Source organism: Myodes glareolus, chromosome 23, assembly GCF_982192425.1.
Source record: "Myodes glareolus chromosome 23, mMyoGla1.1, whole genome shotgun sequence".
Lineage (NCBI taxonomy): Eukaryota > Metazoa > Chordata > Mammalia > Rodentia > Cricetidae > Myodes > Myodes glareolus.
The window spans coordinates 48,724,974-48,737,123 of NC_142048.1; the positions used below are offsets into that span (position 1 = coordinate 48,724,974).

General features: G+C 41.7%; 1 protein-coding gene across 4 annotated transcripts in view; it reads left to right on the forward strand.

Moving 5' to 3' along the window:
- Positions 1-12,150, forward strand: part of Gpat4 (glycerol-3-phosphate acyltransferase 4) — a 40,502-nt gene that overhangs the window by 15,497 nt on the left and 12,855 nt on the right. For 2 of the 4 annotated variants that reach the window (XM_048456371.3, XM_048456373.3), the window contains exon 2: positions 3,144-4,148. In XM_048456371.3, the coding sequence (XP_048312328.1) occupies positions 3,984-4,148 (165 nt within the window). In that variant the 5' untranslated portion in view covers positions 3,144-3,983. Of the gene's footprint in view, positions 1-1,201; positions 1,335-1,647; positions 1,666-3,143; positions 4,149-12,150 lie in introns of those variants that run through there. The other 2 variants (XM_048456372.3, XM_087901102.1) reach the window with 2 other exon arrangements.

Below are 12,150 nucleotides of genomic sequence, written 5' to 3' on the forward strand. Positions count from 1 at the left end.
CCCCATTACAGATGGTTGTGAGCCACCATGTGGTTGCTGGGAATTGAACTCAGGACCTTTGGAAGAGCAGGCAATGCTCTTAACCTCTGAGCCATCTCTCCAGCCCCTTTCTGAAATATTTCTGTATTTAGGAATGATGATAGCCCCTGCCACATAACCTGTGACTAGATCTGAACTGGCTTAGAGGTTTAAATGAATTTAAATAATTCACTTCCTAACCTTTTCTGGGGGTCATGTCTTTTCCTCCTTAGCCTTCATGAACGTCTGAAATAGTGACTTTGTGTTTGCTTTTTTTTTTTCCCTTTGACTCTTGTCTGCAAGTTATTTGTTGACTGACTGTTAGCATAGTACCAAGCACATGCTGTCTGCCCAGTGAGTGTTATGTTGAATCAGCCACTCCAAGGATTGAGGACATTGGAGACTACTCAGGATTAAAAAGTTTAGCTAACTCAGCAAATTGGCTCTGTCTCTGACTACAATAAAACTATCTTCCTTTCTGACACTCAGAACTATTTGGATTTTGTGTATTTCTCTGAAACAGTTGAGTAGTTTGGGGTTTTTTGGGTAGTCAGGGGGCTTCTGGTCGATGTGATTTTCAGTGTTTGGCAGGAACCTGGCTGTGGAAGCTAAGAGAATAAGCAAATACTAATTAATGGCTTCCCTACCACACATTCCTAAAGGGTAGTGTTGTGTGTTACTTGAAACAAAGTAATATTGTCTCCTAAATAAGCAGTGTTCTGAATTTTCAGTTACTTCTGACTTTAATATTTCTACTAACCCTCCAAGGTGTGTAGGAGATTATAATTGCAGTTTGTTTATTGTTTCCTTGATTTCTAAGAATTTTATGCGAGTATTGGTGTTGGCCAGAGAACTTGTCAGACTAGTTCAGTGTTCTCTGCTTTAGAGTCCAGCTTTCTTGAGCAAGTACTCTAGAAGGGGTGAGGGGAGGAGAGAGGTCATCACCTCTCATGGAAAAAAGGATAGGTACAAGCCATTTCTGTGAAGCCTGAGTTGTCAGTATTTTAGGCTTTTGCAATCCCTGGTCTCTGTCACACACCCTTATTTCCATATCTCTTTAAAACTATAAAAGCCATACCAAGCTCCAGAGCCTTATAAAACAAACCATAGCCAGATCTGTGTACTTGGCCAACTCCTGAACTAACTGAAGAAATGAGTGTGTTGCTACATGTGTTTATTTTAGTGTTTTGAGGACATGAACCCAGAATAACCTTGGGAATTCTGAACTGATTGTGGTACAAAGAAGAGTGTTCAAAACCTTGGCATGTGGGGTCAGATTTGGTATGTGACAGTCATGCTGGCCTGTGGAACACAAGGTAACCTTGGGCAATGGGACAGAGGGCTCTTGCTGTATCTTCTCATGGGAATGCTGGCCAAGGGGCCAGGATAGAGGGTAGAGTGGAGGGGTGGCTCTTGATTTGGGCTAGGCCCTGACAGGCGTAAGGAACACAGTGACGCAAATTCCTCAGTCACTTTGGGGATGTGGTTAGAAATCTGGCATGTATAATAAGTTTAGCCAGTTTATAAGATTTAAAAAAAAACACCCATGTACTTGGATTCTGAGAACAGCAAATTCTGATATGTGATTCCAGATCTATCCTGTGGTTTTTCTCTCTAGGAAATCTGATAGCACCTTGCATAAGTAAGGTACTGATTATTTCAGGGTAGTTTGGGATGTAGGAAGTCATAAATGTTGTTAAAGAACATGGGATAAGAGACAGTCTGCTGTACTAACAGATTGTATGACCCGGGGAAGTTTAGTTATCTCCTTAATTTTACCATCCTCATTTGTAAATGGTTGTGGTGGTGACTCACTATAGAATTTTTGGGAGAATAAATGAGGACAGTGTATGGGTAATGCTTTTAGCTCAGTGCCAGATAGAAAACCATTTATTACATTTGGTTTTTGTGTGTGTGTGTGTATGTGTACATATGCATGTTCCATGGTACATATATGGAAGTCAGAGGGCAACTTGTGAAAATTAATTATACCTCGTTACATATGGTTCCTGGGGACCAGACTCAGGGCCTTAAGCTTGGTAGCAAGGGCCTTAACCTACTAAGCTACTTTGACAGCCCTGAGATAACACATATTAGTTCATAAAATGTTGGTCAAAATTGGTGGTAAGTCATTACCTATTTGTTCAGTTTCTTGAACAAAACTGGTAGGTCATTTCTGGGGTGTAGCTCTGTTATAGAGTATTTGCCCAGCATAGTCAGGGAAGGCCCTGGTTTTTATCCTAATACCACATGGCAAACATTTTTGCTAGAAAGATTTGATAGGGTGCACCAGAATTCAGGACTTGCATTGATTGGTAACTTGTAATTTGGAATGCTATATATTGGACTACTTGTATAAGATGCTTTAATAGTAGAATTTTAAAATGAGCAGCCAGTGTAGTGAAGTGGACTGGAAGGGCTTAATTTCTATGGAAATGTGATAAATATCTTGTAAAAATTTAAAGGTGTATTTCCTTTTCCTCTACAGTTCTGTTCTAGGAATTTTGCTGGTACTAAATCATGTATGCTAGGATTATTTAGTACAGCAATATTTAACAAAAGGGTCGAATTAGTAGTGTTTAGTTTTGGGAGAATCCTGTTGTGTTGTTTTAGTTGCAAACTGTGCACCTGCAAAGACTGGGGGGGGGGGGGACTCTGTTTTTACTCATAGAACTCTCTTCCAAGTTAATTAAGACAAAGTAAAAAGCAAGGTGAAGAACAGCGTGCCTTGTTAATAATGCCCTCATTTTTGTTGATTGGTGCTGAGACAGACAGGAACAAATGATTTTCCCTTGTAAGTAGAAATTATATTGGGAAGAATACAAAGCTAGTCCCATCTGTTAGGAAGAACTCTAAGGTAAGTATAGGACAAGTCAGAATGGGATTTACATTCCATACTATACGCTTACCTTTCAGAATATGTCCTATCAGAAAGTTGGTGTGGCCACAGCTCCTCTCACCATGGAAACCTGTATATTTATTTGCTTGCTCCCTTTGACCTTGATGACTAGGGAAGCTGGCTGTGGGTTCATCCTAAAACAGCTCTCCCTTGCCACACATGTAGACTTATTGACATTTCTCGTCTTGCTTTGTGTGACTGATGGTGTTTCTGTTTCCACCCCCAGCCCTGGCAGCATGTAAACAACCTTTTGCCAAGAACCCAGGTCACCGCTGAGAAGGGTGCCTTAAGGGAGAAGAATATCAGAGGACACCAATGCCAGGCGTGTCTGGAATAGTGCTCGGTACAGGCAGCATGAGACGTTCTGTGCCAGCCTCTGTTTGTTACTGGCAAAAGCTGGGGCTCTCCAGATAGGAGGGTCCTGGAGCAGTCAGCACCAGGAGCCCCCAACAAGGGAGCATGGGACTAGCTATGAACTCTTTACAGTGAACTCAGTTTTAGCTTATGAAGGAATTCTAAGTAAAAGTCAGTTAATTTCTGCATACTGACATTCAGAAGCCTTTGGTGTGACGTGCCAGCAATTACTTTTGTCTACTGGAATTATCAGGATTCTTCTGGCATCAAGGTGAACTCTTCTTGGTACTTCTGGCAATACAGACCTTTAGGACAAATTCATCTGCTGAACGCTTTGGGACAGGAAAAAAGTAAAACCTTGGAAGCAGCCCACACCAGAAAGCTCTCCCTTGCCACTCACTTGCCCGGAAACTTAGTAAGGACTCGGATGCCGTTCCTGAAGCCTTTTCCTGCCTTGTTCACCACAGCTCTATCTGTGCCAGGGAGACCTGGAATTTCTGGGGTTCTCCTGTGGCTCTTTTCTACTACTCTGTATTTAGACAGTTGGATGACATGAACTTTGAGATGGAGTTTGCCACCCGTGGGGAACTGACTTCCTTGCCACCCGTGGGGAACTGACTTCCTTTCCAAGGCTTGTGGTGTTGGAAGGGACCATCTGAAGACGCGTTTGTGTGTAGAAAGGAGGGCACCAGCCTAACCTGCATCCTCCACCATGTTCCTGTTGCTGCCTTTTGATAGCTTAATTGTCAACCTTCTGGGCATCTCCCTGACTGTCCTCTTCACCCTGCTACTTGTGTTCATCATAGTCCCTGCCATTTTTGGAGTCTCCTTTGGTATCCGAAAGCTCTACATGAAAACATTGTTAAAGATCTTTGCGGTAAGTTGTCCTATTGTGATAGGTTTCCTCCCAGGTGAGAGAAGGGCATTAGCAGAAAGAATGGTTCCTATCAGGAGTCCTTTTACATCACAGTGGGGCCTGGACATCGGAAACTGCCTCGTGCAGCACAGGTAGTAGGGCATAATAAGGCTTCTGCCGATGGACTCCTTTTTCCTCTCACAGCAGTCCGAGGTCAGTCCTTGCATTCATGCAGAAAAAATGCACAGAAAAGAGGATTTGAATTTTTCAGAAAGATTGAGAATATATCAGAACTTAGTTAACGCACCATTGAAGCAGATGAGAAGTAGTATCTCCTCAAAGTTGACCTTTGCCACAGGACTTTAATATTTAGACAGAGATTTGCTACTGTAGTTGTAGAATGTTTTCAGTAGTCACCAAATCCTCAGGAATTCTTTTTCACAGCTGAAGCTGCATAATTTGAGTAATGTACCGAGATATTATAATACACTTGTTCATGTAATATCTTACAGTTTATTTGGTTTGGTTTGGTGCTTCTGGGATCAAACCAAGGTCTTTGACGTGCTTTGCAAGCGCTCTGCAGCCTTTAAAATATTCCTCCACTTTGTCTTAGTTCCTTTCAGTTCTGTAGTATTCACTGCCCTTACAAGAACAAGGTGGGATGGCAGAGATAATGCAGGGGCTGCGAGCTTGTACTGCTTCTTCTAGAGGACCCAAGTGTGAGTCCCAGCACCTACATCCGGTGACTCATAACCACCTGTAACCAGCTCCAGGGCAGTCTAATCCCTCTGGCTTCTGTGGGACCTGCATTCACTGTACAGACACACACAGGTGTGCACACATACCACAGAATTAAAAATGATTTAAAAAAATTTGAAATCAAGGTGAAATAAGCAAAAAATAAATCCAAGCCATTCTAAACGCAGTTTGATGGCATGTGGTATGTTCATGTTATGTAGACACCGCCTCTCCTAGTGCCACATGTTGCTGTCACTTCAAAGGAAGCTCTTAAACCAGATCAGTCATCCTGGAGTGAGGGATAACTAGTGCAAAGCTAGCCTGAACTAAAGAAAAGGACTGCACACTCACTCAGCAATCTGTCCTCGTTTCTTCTCTCAAGGCCTTGACTAGCACAAACTGTGTTCACTGGATTTACCTATTCTCAGTGTGTCCTGTGAATGGAATCCTACACGATGTGCCCTTTTTTGTTTGACTTCTTTGGCTTAGTATTTTCAGAATTCATCTGGTAGCAGTTGTCAGTACTTTTGTGTATTATGTGTGGTTAAACAATAAGTCATTAGGTGTCTGTACTGCAATTTGATTATGCATTCAACTGTTGATGAGCTGTTTCCACCTTTTAGTTGCTGTGGACCCATGTTTGGGAGTACCTGCTTTTTAAGTATGTTTGTGTTCTGTCTTGTTTCCGAGATGCTGGTTTTAGCCTCTGTGTGTGTGAGCATGTGTGCTTGTCGGGGACCTGAGGCTGATGTTGCCCATCTTCCTCAGTTGCTCTTCCACCTTAGTTATTGAAGCAGAGTGTCTCAGTCAAACCCAGAGCTTGCTGGTGTCTGCTCAGTCTTTCTAGCCGGCATGTCGTGGAAATCTTGTCTCGAACATCTGATGCCGAAATTACAGGCGGGCCACCATGCCCACCTGGCATTCGTGTGAGTTCTGGGGATCTGAGTTCTGGTCCTGATTGCATGACAAGTGCTTTAAGCACTGGGTCATCTGTTCTGCCCCTAGAAATTGCCATTTTTTAAAATAGAAGTAAGAGTTAAAAATCTGGAGCTCTTTTTTAGTGCTTAATTTATCTTGGATGACACTGGGTGAGACAAAAAGTCTAGAATACTTGTATAGCCTTTCCTGAAAATAGAGGACCAACCAGATGGCTCAGTGGGTAAAGGCACTGACTGCCAAGCCTAATAACCTGCAGTCCATTCCCTGCATGGACAGGTTATTCCCACCATAACCTGTATGGTGGATGGGGAAAATTGACTCCTTGAAAGTTGTCCTGCTCTGACCTCTACTCATGCACTGTGGCAAGTATATCCTGTAGTAGTCAGAGGAGCAGAAGGGATAGAACGAGTGAATGTATATAAAGAAGACTTATTCATAAAGTGGCTTACAGGCTGTGGTTCAGTGACTTAGTTAGGGTTATTATTGCTGTGACCGTGACCAACACCATGACCAAAAGCAGTGTCGGGAGGAGTGGGTTTATTTCACTGACAATTACATGTAACAGTTCATCATCAAAAACAGTGAGAAAAGGAACCTGGAGGGAGGAGCTGATGCAGAGGTCATGGAGTAAGCTGCTTACTGACTGACTCTTCTGACTTGCTCAGCTCACTCTCTTATAAAAGCCAGATACCATCCTGGTGGTGGCCCTACCCACAATAGACTGAACACTCCCCCATCAATCACTAATTAAGGAAAGGCCTTAAGGACTTGCCTGAAGCCCTGTCTTATGAGGCATTTTCTCATTTGAGGCTCCCTTCTCTCAGATGACTTCAGCTTGTGTCAAGTTGACATAAAACTAGCCAGTACAGCTGACTAATTCAATAATGGCTGTCTCTGGAAGGAAAGATCTGATAGTAGTTAGTCCCATAGGCCAAATGTCTCACTGGTCTTCAGTGTATGTTGGAATCCTGCAGAAGTATGTTCTGACACCAGTGAAGGGGATGCCTCTGCATCAGGATAGATGAACTTGCCAGGGGGAGGGCAAGTAGGCAGAAAGCAAAAATTACCTTCTTCCAAGCCCTTCTATGTACGCTGCCACCAGATGGTGGGACCCAGATTTAGGGTGGTTCTGCCAGCCTGAAGTGATCCAGATTTGGGGTTGGTCTTTCCACCTCAATTACTTGAGTATTAACTTCATTCAAGAAAATGTCCTCACAGGTATGCTCAGATGCTTGGGTCTTAGTCCCAGATCATTTTGAAATTGATATCCAAATAAAATCCTTGAGGGATAGAGTATTGGATGTTGAATCCCTAATACATGCCAGATTTACTCTACCAATGAGCAAATAAATCTTTTCATAATTTTGTTTTTAAAGTACACATTCAGGGGCTGGAGAGGATAGCTCAGTGGTTGAGTACATATTGCTTCTCAGGAGACCTGAGTTTGATTTCTACACCCACGTCGGGCAGTCTGAACTCCAGATCCAGGGAAATCTTATGCCATTGTTTGGCCCTGCAGGCACTATACTTCCATGCACAACACACTCACTAGTAATTAAAAATAATAAGAATAAAATGTTAGAGACCATAAAATATACACACTCTTAAGTTAGGTGTACTAGTGGCACATACATACTTATTTATAATCTCAGCACTTCGGATGCTGAGACTAAAGGATCACAGGGAGTTCAGGGCCAGTCTAAATTACACAGCAAAACCAGTCTCAAAAAAGCAACAACAAAGTACATTGTTGCAACTTTTAAATGTAGATTATAATTATACATTGGGATGATTAAATGTTTACCGTAGAACATATAACCTTAGGCCCTCAGAGTGTGCACATCTTGAAAATCATTGTTCTGGGCACAGTGATCTAAAGTAGTAATGGAAATAGTTCATATATTTGTAACCTCAAGATAAAGTTCACTGGTAGAGTTCTTAACTAGCATGTCCTAACCCTAGCACTGCAAAAAAGATGAGCAATTTTTTTAAAAAAATTGTATTTGTAGCCATAAATGATGTACATGCTTTTAATTCCAGAAGGCAGAGGCAGGTGGATCTGTGAGTTTGAGGCCAGCCAAGGCCACATAGTCAGATAGTCAGACTTGGACACATAAATAAATGAATGAATGAATGGATGAATGGACACATAAATAAATAAATGAATGAATGAATGAACGAACGAACGAATAAATAAATGCATTTGCACTTCTTGCATTTTTAGAGATTTGTTGCCAGTCTTTCAGAGGACTCACAGTACCCTCTGGACAAACAGGCTGCATGCTAGAGAAAAGGATGGGCTAGAAGGGACTTGATGCATGTTGACGAAGGCATAGGATAGTCCTGAAAGCGTCTGTGCTTTCATCTTTGGTGTCCTGAGTTGGTTGAGTGTGTGTGTCTGTGCATGTGCATGTGCACACTTATACATGCAAGGTATTCACTCTACCAAGGAGCTCAATCCTGTGAATTAATCTTAAGAGACCCAAAGAATTGATGCTGCTTTTATCAATGACAGTACTTATGTACAGGCTAAGGTGTTATCAAACTTTAGAAAGTGTGTATCTGTGTATTCATGTATATACATCTAAAATTTATATGTGTTGATTGATTGGTTGGTTGGTTTTAAGAAATGCCCAAATTTGGGCTACTACAACATTTTGCTGATGTAGACTGATGGCCTATAAAAACAAACTTTCTCCAAGAACAGGGTGCTGACAGCATTGCCTGGTCAGTGCCTACTTCTGGTTCATAGACTCTTCTCACTGCAGCCTCAGGATGATGGAGCTTGCTGGGATCCCTTTTATAGCCCTGTTCCTTTTTTCTTTTAAGAGTTATTTCATTGTTTTATGTGTATATGTATTTGTACCATGTGTGCACAGGTACAGTGGAGGCCAGAAAAGGGTGCCAAATCCCTTGGAATTGAAGGTATAGGTGGTTGTGAACTACTTAATTGTGGGTGCTGGGAATCAAAACCCAGTCCTCTTCAAAAGCAGCAGGTGATCTTAACAGCTATCCCTTCAGTACCTATAACCTTATTTTTGAGGACTTTTTCTTCATAATCTTAATTCACGTCTGAATAACATATTGGAGATTAGGTTTCAGCAGAATTTTAGAGGACAAAGATTTTGTCTCATGGCATAGAATGTTTGATTTTACCTTTCAAAAGATTCTTTATTTTTTCCCTAAATTGGAATGATGTACATATTTTTTAGAATTGGAAGAAAGCTAAGAGATTATCATATTTCTTTGGTCCTTCTGACTACACATTTTAATCACTCAGGGAAACTTATTTGGGGCTGTGCATGTAGTTCAGTAAAGTGTGTGCTGCATGTACTAAACATTGGGTTCAGTCTTCAGTACAATATAAAACAGGATGTGGTGGTACATCTTTACCCTAGCACTTAGGGGGTAGAGTCAGGAAGTCAGAAATTGAAGGTCATCCTGGGCTGCTACATGGTGAGTTTGAGACCAGTCTGTGATGCATAAGACTCTCTCCAAAAAAGAAAAAAGAAGAATGTACTTACTTTGTCTCCTACTCAGAGGTCTACCTCTTTCCACTTCCTGTGTGCTGGGATTAAAGGTCCATCATTACCATCACACCCAGTTCAGTAGTAGGTTTTGCTTTTGTTCTTATTTGTCATTTGTTTGTTTTTTTTTGAGACAGGGTCACTACTTGGCTGTCCTAAAACTCACTATGTAGAATAGACTGGTTTTGAACTCACAGAAATCTGCCTCTCTGCTGGGATTAAAAGTGTATACCACCATGCACATCTAGTTCAGTAGTGGGTTTTTAAACCATTAAGTTTTGGGATAGTTTTTATATGATAGTAGATAACAAGACCATACCATAATGTCAAAAATTATAATTATACATGTCTTATAGCTTACACTTTTGTTATTTTTTGCATATTGCCCTTCAGTCTTTGATCATTGATGTTCATAATTTAGTTATATTAATAGTGTAGCCATACATTTTATCTCTTGTCATTTCACTAGCCATTTTTACATTTTATTTTCATGAAGATCATTAAAACTGGATATTGGATAGTTCAAGTACACTTACCTGTTTTTTTTTTTTTTTATGGGAATTTTGAGACTAAGCATAAGTCACTTACCTAAGCAGCTTGCCAACTGTTTTGGATATTTAATCCTGTCAGGAGAAAAACACTTATGTGTCTGCCACAGGTGGGTCCATGCCTGTCCAGAGTACCTCAAAGTAATTTTATGTTTTGGGCATTTTTGCTTTAGAAGTTCCCTACACAGCTTGCAGTAATGGTTTTGGAGTGGAATTTCTAGGAACTAACTTTCAATTGAATTGAAGGTAATTTGGAGAAAGGGGGGGAAAGGCCTGGATATAAGCAAAAAAGATGAAAATAAGCTGAATTTTGTTACCCAGATAAAAGGAGTCAGTTAGGTCAGGTTAGAGAAGATGAGGTCTTGCAGTCTGGTCATTGCCCAGCTGCACAGTTGAATTTGTTGGAAACTTTCAGAAAACTGGTGTGGTACAGAGCTGAAGATGCAGTTGCAACAACTGTGGGATTGAGGCAGAGTGAGCAATATATTTGAACACTTAGGGTTTTTTTCAACCAGCCCAGAAGCTTAGCCTTGGTTAATAAAGTTTCTAGTGTTGTTTGCTGTCTGTGGAGGGGCATAAAAGTAATGAAAAGGCTGTGTTTTGAAGATGGGGATGATTTCTGGTAGGGAAGGTGATAGGAAGAACATTTAGATTTGTTTAAAAAAAGGTTTTGTTTATTCTTTGATGATTTGATAATTTGGTTGATCCACCCCAAATTCCCCATTCCCACGGGACCCCCCAGAACATGCTCTCCTATCTTGCCTTCTTTTTCTTTTTTTATAACCTACTGAATCTAATTAGTTTTGTCTGCCTGCACATGGATGTGGCGTCTCCTCTTGAGCAAGGCCTTCCTACCAGCAGTCCCACCCCCAAAGAAAAATAGCTTACTTTGTCCCAGCAGCCATCAGTTATTAGTAGCTCCTCAGCTACAAGTGGGGTCATGTGAGCCTTTTCTTCACCCATGCTTGATCCTCTGCAGGTTTTGTTCAGGTGACCGTAGCTGCAGTTAGTTTGTGAGTGCAGGACCAGTAGTGCCACATCCAGAAGACAGCAGTTCACAGCTTTCTGTCCCCTCTGCTGCCGTGCTCCCTGGGGCCGTGGGAGTGTGTTCGTGATATGGTTAGATGTCCCATTTAGGGCTGATCACCAGACGTTTATTCTGAGCACATTGACCAACCCTGAATCTCTTCATTAACTGTCCATGGGCATTGTTTTCTAAGAAAACCAAAGAGTAAGAGCTATAACTACAAAGGCAACAAATACCGAGCTGTTCTAGAGCTAAAAGAAGCTCCGTGAAGAGTTACTCTTCAGTGAGAGCTGTAACCTACAGCCATTGTCACTGGTTTCCTGGGGTGGAGTTGTTGGTTTCGTTGTCTCACTGTTGAAAAGAGTGTCAGCGAGAACAACAGAATTGAGAGCAACCAAGTAGGACTTTTATTGAAAAGTAGAGTCACAGGTCTCTGCCACTGGAAAAGGTCCCCAAAATAGTTTAACAAGGAGCACTCTAGATCAGATGTTCTTTTATATAATGGGAAGGAGTCAGTTTGCTCCATCAGTTCATAAATTAAGCATCAAGTTGGAATGTACCTGGTTGACTAGTTTGAGTGTATTTGGGGGATTCTGGTTGGTCAAGGGATCAGGGAGAAGACTACAGACTCAGGAAGTTCACCAAAGTCACCAAGGAGCAGGAAGAACGCTGAAGTAAAAGAACAGCCTGGTCAGGGCCTTTTAGATTTCATCTCTAAGACTCTTTGTTCCTTTGGCATATCACCAGTCACATCTATTTCTGTGTTCTCGGAGTTTACTGGTTACATCAGGGCATGCATACATGCTTTTGTTCATTTGATCCCCAGAATCCACATGGTGGAAGGGAGAGAACCGACCATTTCCCCACAAGTTGTCCTCTTGACTTACACATGTTCTCCCCTCCCTACACACACCCCCACAAATAGATAATGTTGTGGTGATAAATATCCTTGCAGGGGTAGGCAATAGTTAAAGGAGATGTTTACTAGTCAGTTCCTAGGCAAATCCAGGCAGTGAAAAAGCACCCTGACCATCTTGTCATAGATTCTTGACTTTTTAGCGCTTTACTGCTTGGGACTTAGTGTGTGTGAGCCCTGTGGACAGGGTGAGTCCTCTTTGGAAGGTGTGCTGCTTGACTGCTACCTCATGTCAGACAACTAGAGGCGAACCTTTCGCAGGCTAACGAAGTAGGGTGATTACTGATGAAAAGACTCAATGCTGTCATTTTGCCATTTTCCTCCTCAG